Source organism: Cucurbita maxima, unplaced genomic scaffold (genome assembly GCF_002738345.1).
Source record: "Cucurbita maxima cultivar Rimu unplaced genomic scaffold, Cmax_1.0 Cma_Scf00026, whole genome shotgun sequence".
In the NCBI taxonomy this organism is placed as follows: Eukaryota; Viridiplantae; Streptophyta; class Magnoliopsida; order Cucurbitales; family Cucurbitaceae; genus Cucurbita; species Cucurbita maxima.
The window spans coordinates 1,807,315-1,826,832 of record NW_019272042.1 but is presented as its reverse complement, the minus strand read 5'-3'; the positions used below and the strand labels follow the sequence as shown (position 1 = coordinate 1,826,832).

The 19,518-nt window shown below is 35.3% G+C and overlaps 3 protein-coding genes across 3 annotated transcripts; 2 read left to right on the top strand and 1 right to left on the bottom strand.

The window, feature by feature from the left end:
- Positions 1-898: 898 nt before the first annotated feature.
- LOC111499184 lies at positions 899-2,687 on the bottom strand. The gene is made up of 2 exons (XM_023150700.1): positions 1,259-2,687; positions 899-1,138 (listed from the first exon to the last, which is right to left on the bottom strand). The coding sequence occupies exon 1, from the start codon at positions 2,532-2,534 to the stop codon at positions 1,299-1,301; it is 1,236 nt and encodes a 411-aa protein (XP_023006468.1). The 5' UTR covers positions 2,535-2,687; the 3' UTR covers positions 899-1,138; positions 1,259-1,298.
- A 2,221-nt stretch (positions 2,688-4,908) lies between these two features.
- On the top strand, positions 4,909-13,622 carry LOC111499045 (protein pleiotropic regulatory locus 1). The gene is made up of 17 exons (XM_023150489.1): positions 4,909-5,179; positions 5,382-5,406; positions 5,527-5,644; positions 6,046-6,124; positions 6,288-6,350; positions 6,895-6,976; positions 7,979-8,071; positions 9,668-9,731; positions 9,826-9,911; positions 9,998-10,099; positions 10,221-10,304; positions 10,567-10,627; positions 10,703-10,769; positions 10,868-10,945; positions 11,771-11,835; positions 13,012-13,089; positions 13,174-13,622. Exons 1-17 carry the CDS (start codon positions 5,046-5,048, stop codon positions 13,344-13,346), a joined length of 1,452 nt encoding a protein of 483 aa, XP_023006257.1. The 5' UTR covers positions 4,909-5,045; the 3' UTR covers positions 13,347-13,622.
- Positions 13,623-15,226: 1,604 nt separating this feature from the next.
- LOC111499022 (UDP-glucuronic acid decarboxylase 4-like) lies at positions 15,227-19,170 on the top strand. Its single transcript, XM_023150460.1, has 7 exons — positions 15,227-16,018; positions 16,344-16,491; positions 16,596-16,675; positions 16,774-16,857; positions 17,646-17,720; positions 17,892-17,984; positions 18,604-19,170. Exons 1-7 carry the CDS (start codon positions 15,380-15,382, stop codon positions 18,865-18,867), a joined length of 1,383 nt encoding a protein of 460 aa, XP_023006228.1. The 5' UTR covers positions 15,227-15,379; the 3' UTR covers positions 18,868-19,170.
- Positions 19,171-19,518: the final 348 nt, after the last annotated feature.

Genomic DNA, 19,518 nt, shown 5'->3' with positions numbered 1-19,518 from the left:
CCCTCTGACATTTCCCCCTTTTTCTTATTTGCTTTTCAGTCCCTCCATTCCTTATCTTTTTCCATGCAACCCTCCCCAATCCCCATAATTTCCCCACTTTGTACCCCCCCTTCTGACATTTCCCTTTTCCTTATTTGCTTTTCAGTCCCTCCACTTCTTTTCTATTTCCATGCAACCCCCTCCCCCTTCTGACATTTCCCTTTTCCTTATTTGCTTTCCAGTCCCTCCACTTCTTTTCCATTTCCATGCAACCCCCCCAATCCCCATAATTTCCCACTTCTGCCCCTCTGTGAAATAAGTTGCTAGAGTCACAGCTAAGAGCTATCCTATATTCTGAAATCTGACCCCCACCCCCACCCTGTAGCTCCGTATAAGAACCAGCTATCCTTCCATGTCTGTCACCTTCTCTTTTCCTCACAGTCATGCTAGAACTAGAGGGCATATTATTTAGCCCATGAATTTTGGCTAAATTACAAAACACTCCTTCATTTTCCCTTTATTTAAAAAAATAACCCCAAATGTCAATAATAATTTTGGAAAAAATTGATGTGTTTTTATATATATATATATTTATATTTATATATATATAAATAAACACGAAGTTGTGACAAAATGGGTTTTTTTTTTTTGGTTGGTTGTCCATTTATATTTGAATTTGTTAAGGATATTTAGTAATAAATTATAATTTACTATATATATTTTATTTAATATTTTATTATAAAGCAAATATCTAATATTTGACTTATTATCATATATAACTATTTCCATATCTTTGTAATTTATTTGATTATAAATAGATGCGGGGAATCAAACATATTTGCTGTCTATTCCATTATCATGCAAGTGCCCACATGTGATTATTTGGGAAATTCTACTGTTCTTTATTCATGAAAAATAGAAAATAAACAGAAAACGTTACATTCAGAATTGACAAGTTACAAATTTGATATTACATAGGCAAAATAGACAAAGCAAATTTCATTATATGTTTTCATTCGATCCAAATTTTCATCTCTTTGTTTTATCTTTTAAGTTTGTACTGTGAGAAGTGGGGAAATCCACTGTGCTTTAAACTAAACGCACCTGGTTTTTGGTAAGGCGCCTTATGATTCCCGTGGATCTTCAGCCACTCATCAAACTGCATTGGAGAAAGTGATTAATTAATGGTACAGAATAATGTTAGTTGAAATCACTGTAGAAATGGGTGTTTTGATCGGAAAAAATGGCGATGTGATTTGATTTTGACTGTTGTACTCACCGGGAAAAAGAGTAACAGAGAAGCGGTGAATGTTTTCATTTCAGCTTCTCACGGCTAACAATGAAGGAATGGCGTTCAAATCCGGTGTTGGATTGTTTTCTGCTGCTTGTCTGATTATTGACCGTTTTCGATCCTTTGAATTTGATGGCTTGAAAGCTCTCATCGGACTTGCAAATGCCCACGCCCAGGTCCTGCTCCGGCCGCCGCTTACGATCGGCCCAGCGGCCGCTGCTCTTGCCGGAGTTGTTTTACGGCTGAGCTCGTGGGCGGAGGATGAAACGAAGTAAGAGGAGGAAGATGAAGAGGAGGAGGAAGAAGTCATCATGAATCCACTGAATAAACCGCCGCATTTTACTCTTTCTTTGATACAGTGGTGGTCGACACCGGCGGCGTTACGGTGGCTAGGGTTTCCAACTGTGGAGCCCTTCGACGACTTGCTTTCTCTCTGAGACTCGACTCGACGGAGCGTGCAGTCTCCGAAACCAGTAGAGATTCTCTCGAAAAAATCGCCGGAAAAGCTCCGGCTGCCGCACCCGACGGATCTGGATCTCGAAACCTTCCGTTCAAACGACGTCGTATGGCTGTTAGGACTCTCGTCTTCCTCTAAAATGGCGCCGTTTGCCGCCAGATTACCGCCATTGCCCTTGTTGCTATTCTCCACTTCCCTCGCCGCAAGAGTTTTGGATGACGACGGCGCGTGGTGGTAGATAAATGACCAAAACCCCCCTCTCTTCCTAGGGCTAAAATCGCCGCCGTCACCATCTACAAGAAACTGCCCTCTCCTCGGCGCCGTCGTAGACTTGCTCCTCTTGAAAACGACGTCGTTCATTCGATTACACTCAGCCCCAGCGGTAACCAATTTCTTCTTCTTTTTAGTCAACAAAAAAGGGATCCGGGCCCGCCTCGTATCATTATAATGACAATCAACCCTATTAACTTTGAAATCAACACTTCTCGTAGCAGAGCCGCCTATCGAAATCGCATTCGACGGAGCACCACCACCGCCGCCGCCAACGACGGCAATAACATTACTCTCAGATCCAACCGACGGAGAAGAAGGAGAAGAAGACAAACCTCGAATAGGTAGCGGGAGAGAAGACGAAACCAGCTTTCCAAGCTTCTCTTGAAGACAGAAGGCGCAGATTCCACCAGGATTGCTCCGGTAAGGATGGTCCATACATTGCATTCCGTCAGCCATGTCGTCATCGAGGCCAACACCGACCTTTCCGCCGCCGCCTGCAGGAAGCGGAGCTTTGATGGCGTCGATCCTCATCATAGTTAATGGAATAGAAGCAGGTGTAACGTCTCAATGGGAAGTTGCAGAGAGTGGCAGAGATGAATGGATGATGAAGAAGAAGAAGAAGAAGACAAATGAAAAGTTTCAGACGGAGTAAAAGAAAAGTGAAAAATGCATTGAAGTAAGGGAGAAATGTGGGGATGAAACTGCAAACGAATTCCAGAGATTTCACGGTAGCACGTGGAATACTGACCCTTTTCACTATTTTTTTTTTCTTTTTAAATATTATATTTGTTATTAATAAAATAATTTTTACAATTTAATGCGTCTTTTTTTTAAATTAATTTTAATATTAAACGACAATTAATGAAAACTAATTAAATTAATTAATGCATAGGGTTAAAAGTAGACATTAGTAAAAATTCAAGGGTAAAAATGTAAATATATTTTTTATTTTTAATTAATATTTTATTTTAAAAGCGGAAGAATTGTCATTTACCTTTTATAAATGTTTTTAAACTATTTTTGACTTGCAATTCCTTTAAAAATCTAGTGAAACTTCATTTGGAGCTTTTCGACAAAAACTCATTTGAAATACCAACTCTTTATTTCTCTCGTTCTCAGCCATGCTCGACTCAGACGTTGTAGCTTCTTTTCGACTTTATCACGAGTGATTATCTTAATCGTGTGTCGTAAATTCATTGCCTCATGTTGGACCTGATTTAGGTTATGAGTCTCTTTGTTGAGTTAGTATCTCTATATCTTTCTCTCCCCTTACTAGCTCTTCCACTAGTTTTTCTGAGCTCTAATCTCGTTTCTCACATGTAGGGCAAACATGTTAAATTAGATTATCATTTCCTTCAACAACTTATTATCGATGATAAACTTCGCACACAATATGTACCTTCATATCTCCAAGTTGCTGTTTCACAAAGTGCTTCTCGACCTCTATTTAAATTTTTCAAATCCAAATTTCATGTTCGTTCAAATCGGAAGCTCAGTTTTGGTTGAGGATAACTAATAGTTTTTTAAAATTACTATTTTAGCTGGTAATTTATTAAACTAAAATTACATTTTTTGAATTACACATACCAAACCATCTAAAATATAATAAAAAAAAACACATTAAATAAAAATAGGTTTCTGATCTTGACTTGGTCAAAGCAAGTGTTTTATTTTTCTTAAAGAAGAAGTCGACCAAAGCCAAATCGGAAATAATTAAATAACCGCACATTTCTGCCGCGCATCCCATAAAAAAATGCCTACGTGTTCATTTTTCATTGGTTCAATTTTAAATCCAATTTATTATACGGGACCACGCTCTCCAAAGTCCAAACCACTCCACGTGTGATATTAAAAAATTCATTAATATTATTATTTTTATTTATGCCGTTGGTTTATAGTAGAGTTCTTGTCTAAACTATTTATTATTATAAAACATTAATAAACGTAGTATTGTATTTTAAAAAATTAATAAAATTATTATTTTACGTGGTAAACTAAATTCATTTTTGTGAATTATATTAAATATAATATAGTTTAAGTGTATAATAATAGTTATACAAACTTATAACAATGATGAATTAATCAATAATATTTTTCAATTATTATTTATATTTGAATATAATTTATTAATATATAATGAAATGGATAGAATTTAATAAGTTTATAAATAAAAATTAATTTCTCTAATAATATTTTATTTGGTAAATAATTCGTGTAAAATCAGTAAAAATTTAAAATTTTCAACTTGAGAAATAATAAGAACTCTATCTGATGTATTATATATATTTTACATTAAATAATAAAAATATCTTTTAAACAAAAATATTCTCACATTTTTTAAAATTTTAAAACTTCAAAACATTAAAAATTTGTGTTTTTTTTATATAAACAAATACAATTTGTTCATTAATATCATTCAACTTTTTAAAAATATTAAAAAAATTTTTAAGGATATTTTTATATTGCATTTTTTAAAAACATTTTAATGCTAGATTTGTTTATTGCCTATATTAAAAAATGACTATATAAATTACAAATCTATTTTTAATTATTAATCGATTAAATTATTCTTTTTTATAACTCTGTCTTTTTAAGTGTTTTTTTGGTTAATTTTTTAAAATTAATCCAAATTTTTAGATAATTATTTATGAAGGTTTAAAAAAACAAATTTGTTAGGCTAAAATTACTCAATAAGCTATTTTAAATACTTAAAAAATAAATTCACGAATAAAGATGGGCCGAAAATTGGGCCTCCAAAGAATATTAATCGGGCCCAAAATTGTACGGAGGAACTTACGGGCTGGCCCAAATAAGATGGGTGCGGTCAGGAAAATATTGTGGTGGGCTTAGTTTTCGGCCCAATTAGGCTGGAGATCAGTGTTAGCAGAATCCACCATAGGCTCAGGGTTCGCAGCACCAGTTTAGGCGCCATTTGTCCTCGAAGCCGAGCAGACATCTCCTGCTGCTTCAGCTCCGAAGGGGTGCACATTGGAATCGGAGCTTTGTTAAGAACTGACTGTTTTCAGGACGGAGACGGCGAAGAAGATGCCAGGCCCCGCCTTAGAGATGGAGCCAGTAGAACCACAGTCATTGAAGAAGCTTAGCTTCAAATCTCTCAAAAGAGCTCTAGACCTTTTCTCTCCGGTCCACGGCCATGTCGCTCCTCCCGATCTCGAGAGGTACGGTTGCTAATTGTTTTAGCTCGATTCTCCGCTGCTTAGTTTTGTAAGTTAACTGTAAAAGTTCATTTTGTGTGCGTGCGTGCGTGTGTTCTGTTTTGTTTGATTTTTTCTTCTTTAGATGCTTATGTGTGTTGGTTTAAAGCCTATAATTTCTAGCGGAATGACCTGTGTGTTTTCTTCGTTTCTTTTCTAAATGCAGCAAAAAAATTCGCATCAGTCATAAGGTTAGTTAATTTCTTTCTTACATTATATTAGCCACTGATTGCGAACAGTGGTTGGAATACTCCGCTGTTCTTTCAAGCTGCAATGGAGATTATCTTTATGCTCTGTTTTTCAATTCATAGATAAGTGTTGAGTACGGAGGATTAAAGAACACCGGAGCTAAGTCTACTGGCCAAGCAAGTTCCACCCCCGATAGCGCCCTTGAAACGTCAGCGCCTTCCAATGCCCTCGCGCTTACTGGTATACCTAGCCCGTAATTTTATGTCCTTAAATAGGCTAATTATCTGTAATTTTATCTGTACTGAACTTTGATGGCCGAGTTAGTGTGTAGGTCAGGGTTGGGTTTTCTCTGTAATAGGTTTGACGGGACTGAAATTCTATATGAATTAAGATCTGATTCAGTTATTCTAAACCCTAAGTACAAAGGGCTGATAAACACGTGCAGACAGACGCACACCGAGATCCTAACTACTAGCAGAGATAGCAGGTTGACAGCTTAGTTACTAACTACAAATCTACCTCTAACTATCTAACTATCATCAATTCTTTAAAAATTTAGAAGACCGTGTACCTGTTGATATTTCTAACGATTATTACAAAGAATTTGGTTATTGAGTTGGGTGGATTTCTCTGTAATTCAGGTCCGGGTAGTTCTGGAGATGCAAAGTCTGTAGCACAAAATGCACTGGTCATTGGTCCAACTGTACAACCGAATGCACAGTGAGTACTGGCTATCACTTTCTTTCTCCATGTTTATCTGTTCATCAAGAATATTTATTTTTGTGAAAAAAATATATTGATGTTTTCGTTCCTTTTGCACGAGTTTATTGTTTCCTGTTTGGTTGATTTGGTGCTAATCTTTTGATCTACCTTTTATTTCCAGAAACGATGGTGGCCTCCAGGGAAGAAGCTCAGCTATCATTTCTGCATCTGGTTCATCTGAAAGGTTTTTAAATTTTTGTAATTTTTTTAAAACCCAAGTGATATGTTAGTGATGCTGGAATTATATGCAGTTTTTATAATGTATGAAATTTAACTATATAGATTGGCTATAGCTGGAGTTTTGATCTTCACTTCCTTCCTTCCCTGCGTTTCAGGGGTTAGGGGCCATGGTTGACTGAATATGTGCAATTTAGTTGATTCGGAGTGGTTTGTCATAGTTCTAACTAGATTGATATTAATCTGGTATTTTGAGGACCCATATAATTAAAAATCTTCAAGCATGACATGTAAAAAGCTCTTCAGTGCTTGATTTTATAGTACATGCTCGTAAGTTTTTTTTGGAGACGTAGTACATTTCATACTACGAATGATTATTTGACTTGCCTAAATTTATTCCACAAATTCCTGGTGCATTCTCACAGTATTGACTTTTAACCCGGCTCTTTTTTTTTCTTGTTGCTTTGACACCTTTTAAGCCTGGTTCTTTCTTTTCACATTTTTAGTATTTGTGGTTTTTACCTGAAATAGTTTGCCTTTTGTTCTTATAGGATGTCAACATCTGCAATTATGGAAAGAATTCCAAGCAAGTGGCCGCGTCCAGTTTGGCATGCTCCATGGAGAAATTATAGGGTTAGTTTTATTATTATTATTTTCTATTGATCTATTTGTTTATTATCATGGATATTAGAAGTGTTTTTTATGTAATTTATTTAAATGAGAAAAAGTTGGATGTGGTTTGAAGTTTTGATCTTATGGACCAATTTAAACTTGTGTATAAATGTCCAGTCTCCCACATTTTATTCGATAACTATGCACTGGTCGGTAGCTTAAATACTCATGAGAAACTTCAAAGAAAGTTCCAAAATTGGTCCTTGTCTCCCTCCATTTTCTGCCTTTGCCTTAAGGAGGAGGAATCATTGGATCACTTGTTTCAGCACTGTCAATTTTCTTCTAAAGGGTGGTCCATTTTGTTTAATATCTTTGGGATGGTCGGCTGCCTTCCCAAGAAGATTAACAATTAGTTGCTAGATGGGCTTGATGGGAAATGCTTTGTTGGAAGGGAAAGATCCTTTGGAGCTGTGCAACTTGATCTTTCCTTGGGTATCTTTGGAATGAAAGAAATAGTTGGATGTTTGAAGATAAATATGCCTCCTTGATACTTTTTGTGTTTTTGCTCAACATACGGTCTTTGGTAGTGCACAAATTGCACCAAATTCTTTTGTAATTATAGCCTTTTTTTTAATTACTATTTTCAATTGGAAGGCTTTCCTTGATTAGATCCTTGGGAGGGGTATTCTCAATCCCTAGCCCTTAGGCTGTTATTATTTTTGTGTTTTTTGTTGAATAGACACATGCCTGTTTCTTATCAATAAATAAATAAATAAGCTTTCTTTTCTGAAGCAGTGATTGCAAATGATGCGACATGGAGTTAGAAAATACATTATATTTGGGAAAAATACTAATGCAGATTGGTAACTGAACTGATGACTGCATACTGTGTTGTCAATTTGTATGCTCCTTTCGGTTGACGGCCGTTTATGATTTAACATCATATGAATTCCTGAGTATCTTGCATGTGATATTTGCTACTTCCTGCTCGTAAACAACCAACACTCTTCTTTTGGTGTATAGGTCATAAGTGGTCACTTAGGGTGGGTAAGGTCTGTTGCATTTGATCCCAGTAACACGTGGTTTTGTACTGGATCAGCCGATCGCACAATCAAGGTATCTATATTTTAAATTGTTTAGCATGCATGCATTCAATTTTGGTTTGTTATAGTACCATTTGCTTTTGCCCTTTGATAAAGTCGTTATCTTTGGGTTTTACTTAGATGAAGATCGAAGTGTCATTTATTTGTGATAATTATAGGGATCTGTTTCTTCCTTCTAGAATAGTGATACAAAATAAATCCAAAGATTGGTGTATGGTGCTGGAAATATATGCACTAAAACTTTTGGGGATCCGTTGTAATCAAAATATTCGATTAAGAATGTTGATAATATATTCAACCTGTCTAGAACCATGGAGACTAGAAAAGCACTCATGTCTAAGTCAAGCTCAAAGAGAGAATAATTGTAAAATTCTGAAGATAGAGAAAGCAGCAGTAAGATACTAATATCCTGATAGTTTGTAAAAGGTCTTACTTCCCTATGAAAGGATTTTCAATATATTTAAACTAAACTACTAGCAAAAGCTTGGAGTAAAAAGTCTTTCATATTGCTAGTTACCTTCTTGCAGAGAAAAAACTCAACCATCTACCTCCGCAATTGTTACGTCAAATTACATAATAGAAATAAGTGATTGACATCCTTATGTGATCATTTCGTACACAAAACCACAAAGAAGTGGAAAAAATTTGTGGGATGTTGCTTATTCCTATCGTGTACTATGTCAGAGCTGGTAATCCTTTGACCTTTTACCCTCACAGTTCAAATTTTTCTTTGACACTTTTCTCCCTTTTTTGATAAGAAACCTGGAAGAAAATAACTATAGGGAAAGAAAACATCCCAAGGGTTGGGGGAAGAAAGATCCCCCTCCTAAAGAGACTAATTACGATGGCTTTTCCAATTGTTATCTGAGGGATTTGTTAGAGGCAGTTTACTGTACATTGCTTCAAAAGAAGAAACGAAAAAAAAAAAAAAAAAAAAATTCAAAACTAGATTTCTTATCTTCAAAAGGTCTCTGATTTATTTACAGCCAACTGCCCCACAGTCCCACTCCAAACCTTTGACTGCCAATCCCCGCAGCACCTTTGTTTTTCTTTTGAGCCCCAAGCCATTTAGATCTTCCACCAATCAACCAGTTCTATCCGATTCAGGAGGCAAATTGCTAGGTCAAAACTCAATAGTATCAAGATAAAAATCCCATCCTTTTGGAAATTAAACTGTGGTGGAAGGAAAATATGGTCTAATGGTCTAAGGACTCCTCTCTTAAACAGAGTCTGAAAACCGATGGGAGAGGGCCCACCATTTACACTTCTATAATGCGTCGTATATCAAGCCCCCTATAGCTTTGGGACCAAAGTAAAACCTTGACCTTCTTAGGAACTTTGAATTTCAATATTATGTTTCATTTGGATCCCATGTACTTTCAGTCCTGGTATTTAAATCATTTGAATTAAACTTCAGGCTGAGGAATGCTGTAGGATTTGGTACTTGGCCCCAGTCTTGAATTCAGTTTAAGGAGGTTGTAAGATTTACTGTAGGTCAGAAAATAAGATTAACTGAGAATAAGTTTTGCATAATTATTAAAAATATTGCTGCATAAACTGGAAACTACATTGGAAATTCAGTTATACTTTTTCAATTTTGATCAATTAGATTTGGGATGTTGCGAGTGGGAAGCTAAAACTCACCTTGACAGGCCATATTGAGCAAGTACGAGGTCAGTTCTTATTCATTTATATCTTAGCGTAATTAATATTGCTGGAGCTTACTGCTGTTTTGGAGATATATTTTAAGCACAATTTTGTCACTAGGTCTTGCTGTCAGCAACAGGCATACCTACATGTTTTCAGCTGGTGATGACAAACAAGTTAAATGCTGGGACCTGGAACAGAATAAGGTTTGAATGGGTTCTTATCATTTATCTGTAGGGAGCTCAATCCTTGAGGTGAAATGGTGAGGAAACAAAATTATTTTTTTTTTCAGGTAATTCGCCATTACCATGGTCATCTGAGTGGTGTTTACTGTTTGGCTCTTCATCCAACAATCGATGTTTTGCTCACTGGGGGACGTGATTCTGTATGCCGGGTATACAATTTTACCAGTTTCTTTGATCTATAATTTTATGGATTATTCAAGTGAGGTTCTTTCCCTGCAAGCGTTACTGGAACAAATGGTATCGTGTGGTTGATAGACATTTTTCTTCTAGGTGTGGGACATCCGAAGTAAGATGCAAATTCATGCCCTCTCTGGACATGATAACACCGTTTGCTCAGTTTTTACTCGACCTACGGTATCCTTTCTCTTATTTTTACTTCTTATATTTTGGTCATATTAATTCCTTTTCAATAGATTTTTTACTCGTTAGATCATTTTCTTCTGTTCCAGCATAATATTAGTTTCTCCTCTTCTCGCTTGATGCCTCCTTTATTCTGCATGATCAGGCCTAGATGTTCTATTTGTTATGGTTCTGGGATGGTTGCAACTTTTTTTAGAAGAGAAGAAAAACAGTGCTGGGATTATTAGAACCTGATATACTCTTTGAATATTTGCAGGATCCACAAGTTGTGACTGGCTCCCATGACACAACTATTAAGTTTTGGGACCTCAGATATGGTAATATAATGCATTTTACTACTATGCCATTCAGTTTTTCCTTCATTTATACGCTTCATTTTCTGTGCTTGGCAGGAAAGACAATGACAACTCTGACATACCATAAGAAATCTGTTCGGGCAATGGCATTGCATCCTAAAGAGTATGATATTGCAAACTAACAAAGTAACTTTTTCCATATTTGTATCCAATGTCACTGCTTACATTGCTTATACGTTTTATCCCTTATTCTTTTTCCAGGAACAGTTTTGCATCTGCTTCAGCTGACAACATCAAGAAATTTAACCTTCCCAGAGGGGAGTTTATGCACAATATGCTGTGAGTTCTATAAAAAGCATGCTATGCATATAATTTGAAAAAAAGATTTGGAATTTTATATTATTAATATATTTCTGATGAAGTGTCTCTAATAACTCTATTAATTCTAAAATTTGTCTATACGTGAGAATATGTTGAAGGAAACCAAAGGCCTTTTATAAAATGGTTACCTATGAACTTCTATTTTAGAAAACACTGGAGCATTTTTGTGAACTTTGACCACAGTTTTCACTTGGGGTACTAGACCTTTGAGGATAATTTATTCTTTCATTCCTAGTCTTCTTGGACAAGATTTGTATGAGGCCCTATGCTCGTTTCTATTCATGCAATGATTTGGTTAATTTGACCGATTGAGGCTTGTTAAGTGATTTCAACGCTTGGATTCCACATTACTGCCATAAACGTGGAATTAATTTTTTTTTGAAAAATGAGCAGAGAAGGAATTGAACTAAGTTATATATGATCCTAGCTTTTTCATGCGAAGTCATTGGCACTTGCTTAACAATTTTGCTACCGCAACTATTGTTAGGTCTTCATTGTTAGTCTTTATTCAAGAATTTGGACCATCTTCTGGATTTTTTCTGGAGGTGATGACAATTGTAGTGCCATTAAGATAATTCCAGGAACAGCCTTGTGCAAGCTGTTCTTTTTACATCTTGTTCCCCCGACTTAGAAGTCCTGCTCTTTTTCTGACAAGTGACGACTATATTTTCATGCTTCTAAATATATTAATTTCCTTCTAAAGAAAAAAGACACGTAAATTTTGTAGTCCATCAGATAATCAAAATACATGATATTCCATTATCGTGCCTCTTTTGTCCTCAGTTCTCAGCAGAAGACTATAATCAATGCAATGGCTGTCAATGAGGAGGGTGTTATGGCGACTGGAGGTACTATTTTTCTGTCGTTACCAAACTTGGGATGGAAATGTTATTGGATAAACTAAATTCATCCTCTATTTTTTTGTTTTTCTTTATACATATGAATTTTTCCCCTTTTCTGGGGTTCCTTGGTTGTTCTTATTTTCCCTAGGAATGGCTGGACATAGCTTTTGGTGACGGGTTATCATACGCCTGTTCGCCTCATAATTTCCAGTTCTTTTTATTGGAGAAAATTAAATGTTAAATTCAATCCCAAACTGATAGGAATAAATATTAGAGCATTATCAGGATATTAGGGGTATATTAGTAATTAGATGGGGAGTTGTTAGGGTATTTTGGTTGTAAATAGAGGGTGTCAGGAAGGGAGAATTTATGTATTATTTTGGTGAGTGAATTGGAGCCTGCGGGAGATTTCATCAGGGGAGTGTCTAAGTACCTCAAATTACTTGTTTATCTTGTAAGTTCTTTACCTTCTATATTGCAATATGTTTTGGTTCCTATCACATACCTCTCGTGTTGTGTGTAGTTTCAATATTACCCTTAAATTTTTTTTTTTAAAAAAAAACCTTTGAACTTTCAATAGTGTTTTAAAAATACCTTTTAACTTTCAAATTTTCATTAATTCCCTTCAACTTTTTTAAAAACTTAAAAAATACCCTCAAAACTTTTTTAAAAAATTAGAAAATACTCTTAACGCTAGTGTATGGACGGAACGCACTACGTTTTGAAGATACTCATGAATTTTCAAAAGTAGCATTCATACCCTTAAAAGTTTTAAGTGTATTACTGTTATTTTTGTATAGTTCATGGGTATTTTTGAAACATGGTGTACTAATGGTTCCGTTCATATGCTAACTGTAACGGTATTTTCTAACTTATAAAAACAATTACGGGTATTTTTTGAGTTTTTAAAAATGTTAGAAGGGTATTAATGAAACCTTTGAAAGTTCAAGGATATTTTTAAATAAATTATTAATGATTTCATCGAAAATTATCTGTAGGGGTATTTTGTAACTTTTTTGAAAGTTTTAAGGGTATTTTGAGATTTCTTTTAAGTTTATGGGTATTATTGAAACTTTTGAAAGTTAAATGATATTCCTGCAAAGTTTAGGGGTATTTTTGTTAGTTTATCCTTAATTAAATCTACCATTTTAGTACTACAACAACAAATTTTCTATCATGAAGGTGACAATGGTAGCTTATGGTTCTGGGATTGGAAGAGTGGTCATAACTTCCAGCAATCGCAAACAATTGTACAGCCTGGTATTAATCTCTTCTTTGACCTTGCTTCCCTTCATTTTTTCATGTTATCGAAAACTCTTTAAGTTGACGACACCTCCATTTCAGGCTCGCTGGACAGTGAAGCCGGTATCTATGCTCTCTCGTACGACATAACTGGTTCGAGGCTTTTAACCTGTGAAGCAGACAAAACGATCAAAATGTGGAAGGAGGATGAAAACGCTACCCCAGAAACTCACCCCCTCAACTTTAAGCCACCGAAAGATATCCGACGATTCTAGACCTCCATTCCCGACACGGTCAGTGTTCTTTCGGGTCACTCATATGCATCGAGAAGTTATGTAGGCTTAGAATTGTCTGGCCCCCAACCCATACATGGCTAGTCCTCATGACTAGAAATGACCTCTTAGCTTATCATTTTTATTTTTGTATATATAAAGAATTAAGTTGGTTCTGAATTATCTGAAAATTAGGTAATTTTCCCTATTTCTACTTCCTGCAAAGTTGGAATATTTAGAGAGAATGTTTTCTGATGGATCTTCAATTTTTTCTATGAATAGTTGGACTATTATAGTCATCATTGTTGATGCTCTAACTCGTTTTTCTTCACTTTTTTTCCATTTTTTTTACTCCAATATTTATACTTTAGCATTAACATTATTTATTTTTATTTTAAAAAAATTATTATGAGAACATGACCAATTGTAAAATTTATAGGAATATTTTTGAAAGGGTAAAGTTATTTTTTAATTTAAAATAAAAAATTATAGATATTTTTTAAGTTTTTTTTTTTAAATTTAATGGTATTTTTAAAACAAAATATTAATGTATTCGTTTCCAACTAAGGTATTTTTAATTTTTTTTTTTGTTTGTTTGAAGTACTTTTAGTATTTTTTTTTTTTTTAATTTATGGATGATTTTTAAAAATTTATAAACTTTTTTTTTTTTTTTTTTGCAAAAATACGTAATTTTATTAATTTAGCATTTTAAATTTTATTTGAATTATGGTGAACGGTTTAGGATCTGCAGCCACGTTATGTCTTACTTCACAAGTCGCTGCTTTCGTGTCCTCGTTTTATTGGCTCAAATCCCAACAAGCTTCGAGAAGATGGGCCCACAGTGAAAATAATTATTATTACAGTTATTTTTCTCTTTTTAATATTTCATTTTTATTATCCATTTCCAAAATTGTCAAATGCCCAACTAACCCAACATGGACAAATAAATAAATCAACTGTTTTTCATTTCTATATTCCAAGTACTCTTTCCTTAACACTTTCTTGTTTTAAATATTCTAAAAAATGCACAATAAAATTTAAATAGATTAATTTTAATTTGTTAGTATATTATAAATTTATTAGACAAAATTAAAAGTCGAGACTTAGGCAAAATGAGAGTTGTTGGGATAAAAGGAACGTTGACTGATGACTGGACATTGTCTTCACCTTCTTCCAACTTATCATTAATAATTTTCTCTACTCATCGACCATGCATGATTGGATCTCCATCTGTCTCTACCGGAATTGATTCGATTGTTGTGATTTTGTAATAGATGTTGATGTATTTCATTCCCTATAAGAAATACGAGATGAAGGAAGATTATCCAATAGCTACTTTAAGACGTTTCAGATGAACAAACAGTAATTTATAATTTCTAATCGTTAGGTTAATACTATGCACGTGAAAAGGTCAACTAATCTTAAATATTTATAAAATAAATGATTTTTTTAAAGTGCTTAGAGGAATGAAGTGTCCCTTTGTTATTTTCAAGGCTCCATCTCATCATAGGATAAAAATTAGACACGTGTATTATATAATTTAAATAATTAATTTAAAAATCCATGTTTTCGCCTTAAAACAATTAATTATGATTTAAAAAAAAAAAAAAAAAAAACTTGTATTATTTTATTGCATAAAAATTATTAGTATTATATAATGAATATCGATAAAAATTAATTAATTTTTTTTTAAAAAAACATATGGACTAAAATTAGAGATTTTAAATAAGTATGAAATTGGGATTAATTGGGGCTTTTAATGTTTATTTAATAAATAATTAATTGGGGCTTATAAATAGGGGTATTTACTTGAGATGCCCCAATAGTGTAACCTATCCAATTTGTTCGCTTTAAAAGAACGATTATAAGGCGAAATTTCATGCACGAAAGTCATCGTCCCATTCTTTCTTACACTAATGCTCAAATCTCTCTCTGTATGTTCTCTTGAAACTTTCAATCTCACATCATAAGCTCTGCGAATTTCAAATCTCTGAAAATTTTCTCGGGGAAGTGAGAGTGAATTTTGTTTTCAGAAGATGAATTCTGAGTTGTTTCGAAGAAATCAATCGAATCCGACGCTACAAACTCATAATTCCGTGATTGGTCCACCGAGGACTCCGGCAGGTTGTTCAATCAAATTCAGGAGTCCGATCCGTTACATGCTTCGCGAGCAGCGTCTTCTATTCGTTTTCATCGGCGTTGCCATTGCAACTCTGTTGTTTAACGTTGTCCGTTTGACTTTTCCGTTGGAGCTTCGTGATGATCAACGGTATCAAGCGGCGTTGAATGCTTTCGTTCGATTGGATTCGTCGATCCCGATGCGGAGAGTTCTGTACGAAACTCACCGTGAAGGATCGCTAGGGCGGGTGAATATGGCGGGTAAAGTCCCGCCGGGATTGAAGAAGAGGATCCTGAGGATCGTAGTTACCGGCGGCGCTGGATTCGTTGGAAGCCATCTCGTGGACCGTCTGATGGAGAGGGGCGATAACGTGATTGTCGTTGATAACTTCTTCACCGGGCGGAAGGATAATCTGGTTCATCATTTCGGAAACCCGAGATTCGAACTGATCCGACACGACGTTGTCGAGCCGATTCTATTGGAAGTTGATCAGATCTTCCATTTAGCTTGCCCTGCTTCTCCTGTTCATTACAAATTCAATCCCGTCAAGACAATCATATCCTTCTTTTTCTTCTTTCTCGATTTTCTAAAAATTTAATTTCATGATATTTATTCACTTTTTCAGAACAAATTTCTTTCAAATCGTATTATCTCTAATCTTAGGGCTACAGAAATAGTGCAGAGCATGAATCTATTGAATTACTCAACTTCAATTCTCGTTTATAATAGTAGTTTCAAAATTAATCTCGAATTTCCTTCTCTGAATCTCTGTGTTCTTCTGACATTTTTTTTTCTATTGAGATTATCCATTCTCTGTTTGTATTTCTGCAACCTCCTTTTTCGATTATGTGATTTGGTTTCTTTAACCTGATTGAGATCACAAGACCAATGTCGTCGGCACATTGAACATGCTAGGGCTTGCGAAGAGAGTTGGCGCTCGCTTTTTGCTGACCAGCACCAGCGAAGTCTACGGCGATCCTCTCCAACACCCGCAGGCTGAAACCTACTGGGGCAACGTCAACCCCATCGGTAACCCTCTACCATGGCTGCCAGTGCTCTGTTTTTTCATTTCCTCCATTTCCGTTTCGTTTACTGATTATGCTCCTTGCCGCCAATCGGCCTTCTCTTTGCAGGTGTTCGGAGCTGCTACGATGAAGGAAAACGCACGGCGGAGACTCTGACAATGGATTACCACAGAGGCCTTGGCATTGAGGTCGCAACTCAACTTTTTACTGAAAGCTCTGTTTAGCCAAATGTTAGTTAGAAAATTAGAGTAGGCAGCCATGATTGGAATCTGCCATTTTCTTACAGGTCCGGATTGCTCGGATATTCAACACTTATGGACCACGGATGTGCATCGATGACGGACGAGTTGTGAGCAATTTTGTAGCACAGGTACGCTTTCTGTTAATGTACGGCCACTAAGAGTTCATGGCACGTGGTCCCCACTGTATATTCTGTTGCCAAACAACCATGTGCTTGTAATCCTAAAAGCCATCAAATTCTGCAATCAATTTTAATAACCAAATAAAAAATTATTTATTTAGGAGTGTAGTGAGTTCATGTTGTTCAAAAAGTCAGGGTTCGAATCCTCGTGTATATATTTTAATCTCTAAAATGCTATAAATAAATGCTAGAGTTTTAAAAGTTTTATTTTTATAATATCATAACCTTTTTTTTAGCTAAAAGAAATTTTCATAACTAAAAAAAAACACACACCCCATGTCATTGGATGTTGTTCTTGAAAAACTCATTGCAAAAGTGACATGATCGCCCTATGCTACAGGGTAGCTAGACTCATTTCAAAGCAAGTCTACACTTGTCTTAGCATGCTCGCCCTGCGGCACAAGGTAGCTAAACCCATTTCAAAACAAGTTGCTCGAGACACTCGTCTCGGCATGCTCGCCCTGTGTCACAGGGTAGCTCGCTTAGGCCAAGATGGTAACATCATATTTCGATCTCTTATTCTATTCGTGTGTACATTAAGTTTTTGAGTCTTATCGCTCAATCTAGCAGGAGCATATAAGACACTATAAAATTTACCCCAAAAAAAACGTTCACAATTAGTGATGTTTGTCAAAAACTTGCATCATTATTAATATATTGGTATATTGGGTAGACGTTAGGTTAGATTAAATTTTGTACACAAATCTAATCAATTACTCTGTAAAAACTCCCCACAGGCATTGAGAAAGGAGCCGTTGACAGTTTATGGAGATGGCAAGCAGACCCGGAGCTTTCAATACGTTTCTGATCTTGTAAGGCCTTTATATATATTTTTATTTATTTATCTATCATCATAAAATGACTGTTAATATTATATCATAAATTGGAAATGGAACTCAAATTGGGATAATCTAGAGAAGGAACTATCATATATATAGTTTTTAAATTAAAGCTTTTGTTGGATCTGTTCAATAAACTGACAGGTGGAGGGTTTAATGAAACTCATGGAAGGTGAGCACGTGGGCCCTTTCAATCTCGGCAACCCCGGCGAATTCACTATGCTTGAACTTGCTCAGGTCACTCTTTACTCCCTTGAACTTGTAGTGCTAAACCAAATCTAATTTTAATGTTAGAATGTTTAAATTTATTTTGTTTAGAACATTCGATGTTGTTTTTGATACGATGATATGATGAAATGAAACGAGAGATTTGTTAAGTAGGTTTGTAAAAAATCTGAAAATTCATATAAAATTAAAATATTAAAAAAAAATTAGCTATTGAATTGTCTTGTTAATGGAAATACAAACACAATAAGATAATTTAATGAAAGAAGTGTAGTTAAGTATTTTTTTTATTAATTTACCTAATTCGGACTATGATTATGGTTAAGGATTCAAACCTATTAGTCATTTGATTTCAAATCTTTCTCTTAAGAAAATTAGTAACACTTTAACAAGTAAATTATGCTCAAATTAACACTTGAACAAGTAAATTCTGCTCTAAAGACTAAGTAGTTCATGAACTAGGTATGTAAAAATGGATGGATATGAATTATTGTTTGTATTTTGTGAGTTGGAACCAAAAAAATTACTAAAAATTCAAGCTTTAGTCAACTAATTTTGAGTACCGAAACATTAATGAAAGTCATTATTAAATTATGTTCATATCGATGTGAAGATGGATTGTGATGTGCAGGTAGTGCAAGAGACAATAGATCCAAATGCAAGGATAGAGTTCAGGCCGAACACAGAAGACGACCCACACAAGAGGAAGCCCGACATTTCCAAAGCTAAGGAGCTTCTTGGTTGGGAGCCCTCTGTGTCCCTTCGTAAAGGCCTTCCCCTTATGGTTTCCGACTTCCGTCAGCGCATCTTCGGCGACCTCAAAGACGACGCCTCCTCCTCCTCCTCCGCTGCCGCCGCCACCCTCTCCACCCTCTCCACCACCTCCTCCGTCTAGTCACACCTACCTCTCTTCCCAAATACACTTTAGAATAAGAGATCTCTCAATTACTTCCCCCAAGGAATAACATTTGGCAGACCGAAGAGAGCTAAGAGGGCCGGGGAGGGATCCCATTCATCCAACCTCTTTCTTTCTTTGTCTGCTAATCCACAATTTTTATTCTAAGGGCCTAATTTACCTCTCTCCCTCCCCTCTTCGCTTCTCTCTTCTCCGCTTTTTGTGAAATTTTCCTTCTTTCTTTGCTTCTTTTCATTTTGTACAAGTTTGAACTTTTGTGGTTATATGTTTTATGAATCTATATAGTAATTCTTTTTTAATCCATATAAATATATAACATTTTGATGGTTCGTATCTTTTCGAGAATAGCTAGCGATTCGAGAAGAAAATGGTAAAGGTAGCATGCTTCCAAGCTACTATGTAATAGTAGTTGTAACAGCTCAAGCTTAACGTTAGTAGATATTATCTGCTTTGGTCTATTATGTATTACCTGTACTCTCACGGTTTAAAAATGTGTCTATAGTAGTAGATGTGCATGTAGTAGTAGTTGTAACAGTTCAAACTTAATGTTAATAGATATTGTCTGTTTGGCCTGTTACGTATCACTGGTAGTCTCACAGTTTAAAAATGTGTCTATACTAGTAGATGTGC

What these genes read in the sequence shown, in the direction of transcription:
- LOC111499184 (XM_023150700.1), bottom strand. Translation starts at nt 2,534, where the DNA reads ATGATGAGGATCGACGCCATCAAAGCTCCGCTTCCTGCAGGCGGCGGC.
- LOC111499045 (XM_023150489.1), top strand. Translation starts at nt 5,046, where the DNA reads ATGCCAGGCCCCGCCTTAGAGATGGAGCCAGTAGAACCACAGTCATTG. An exon ending in CAGCCGATCGCACAATCAAG is followed by an intron (nt 8,072 to 9,667) that starts GTATCTATATTT and finishes TTGATCAATTAG; the next exon opens with ATTTGGGATGTTGCGAGTGG. An exon ending in GAGTTTATGCACAATATGCT is followed by an intron (nt 10,946 to 11,770) that starts GTGAGTTCTATA and finishes TTTTGTCCTCAG; the next exon opens with TTCTCAGCAGAAGACTATAA.
- LOC111499022 (XM_023150460.1), top strand. Translation starts at nt 15,380, where the DNA reads ATGAATTCTGAGTTGTTTCGAAGAAATCAATCGAATCCGACGCTACAA. An exon ending in TGAGCAATTTTGTAGCACAG is followed by an intron (nt 16,858 to 17,645) that starts GTACGCTTTCTG and finishes AACTCCCCACAG; the next exon opens with GCATTGAGAAAGGAGCCGTT. An exon ending in CTATGCTTGAACTTGCTCAG is followed by an intron (nt 17,985 to 18,603) that starts GTCACTCTTTAC and finishes TGTGATGTGCAG; the next exon opens with GTAGTGCAAGAGACAATAGA.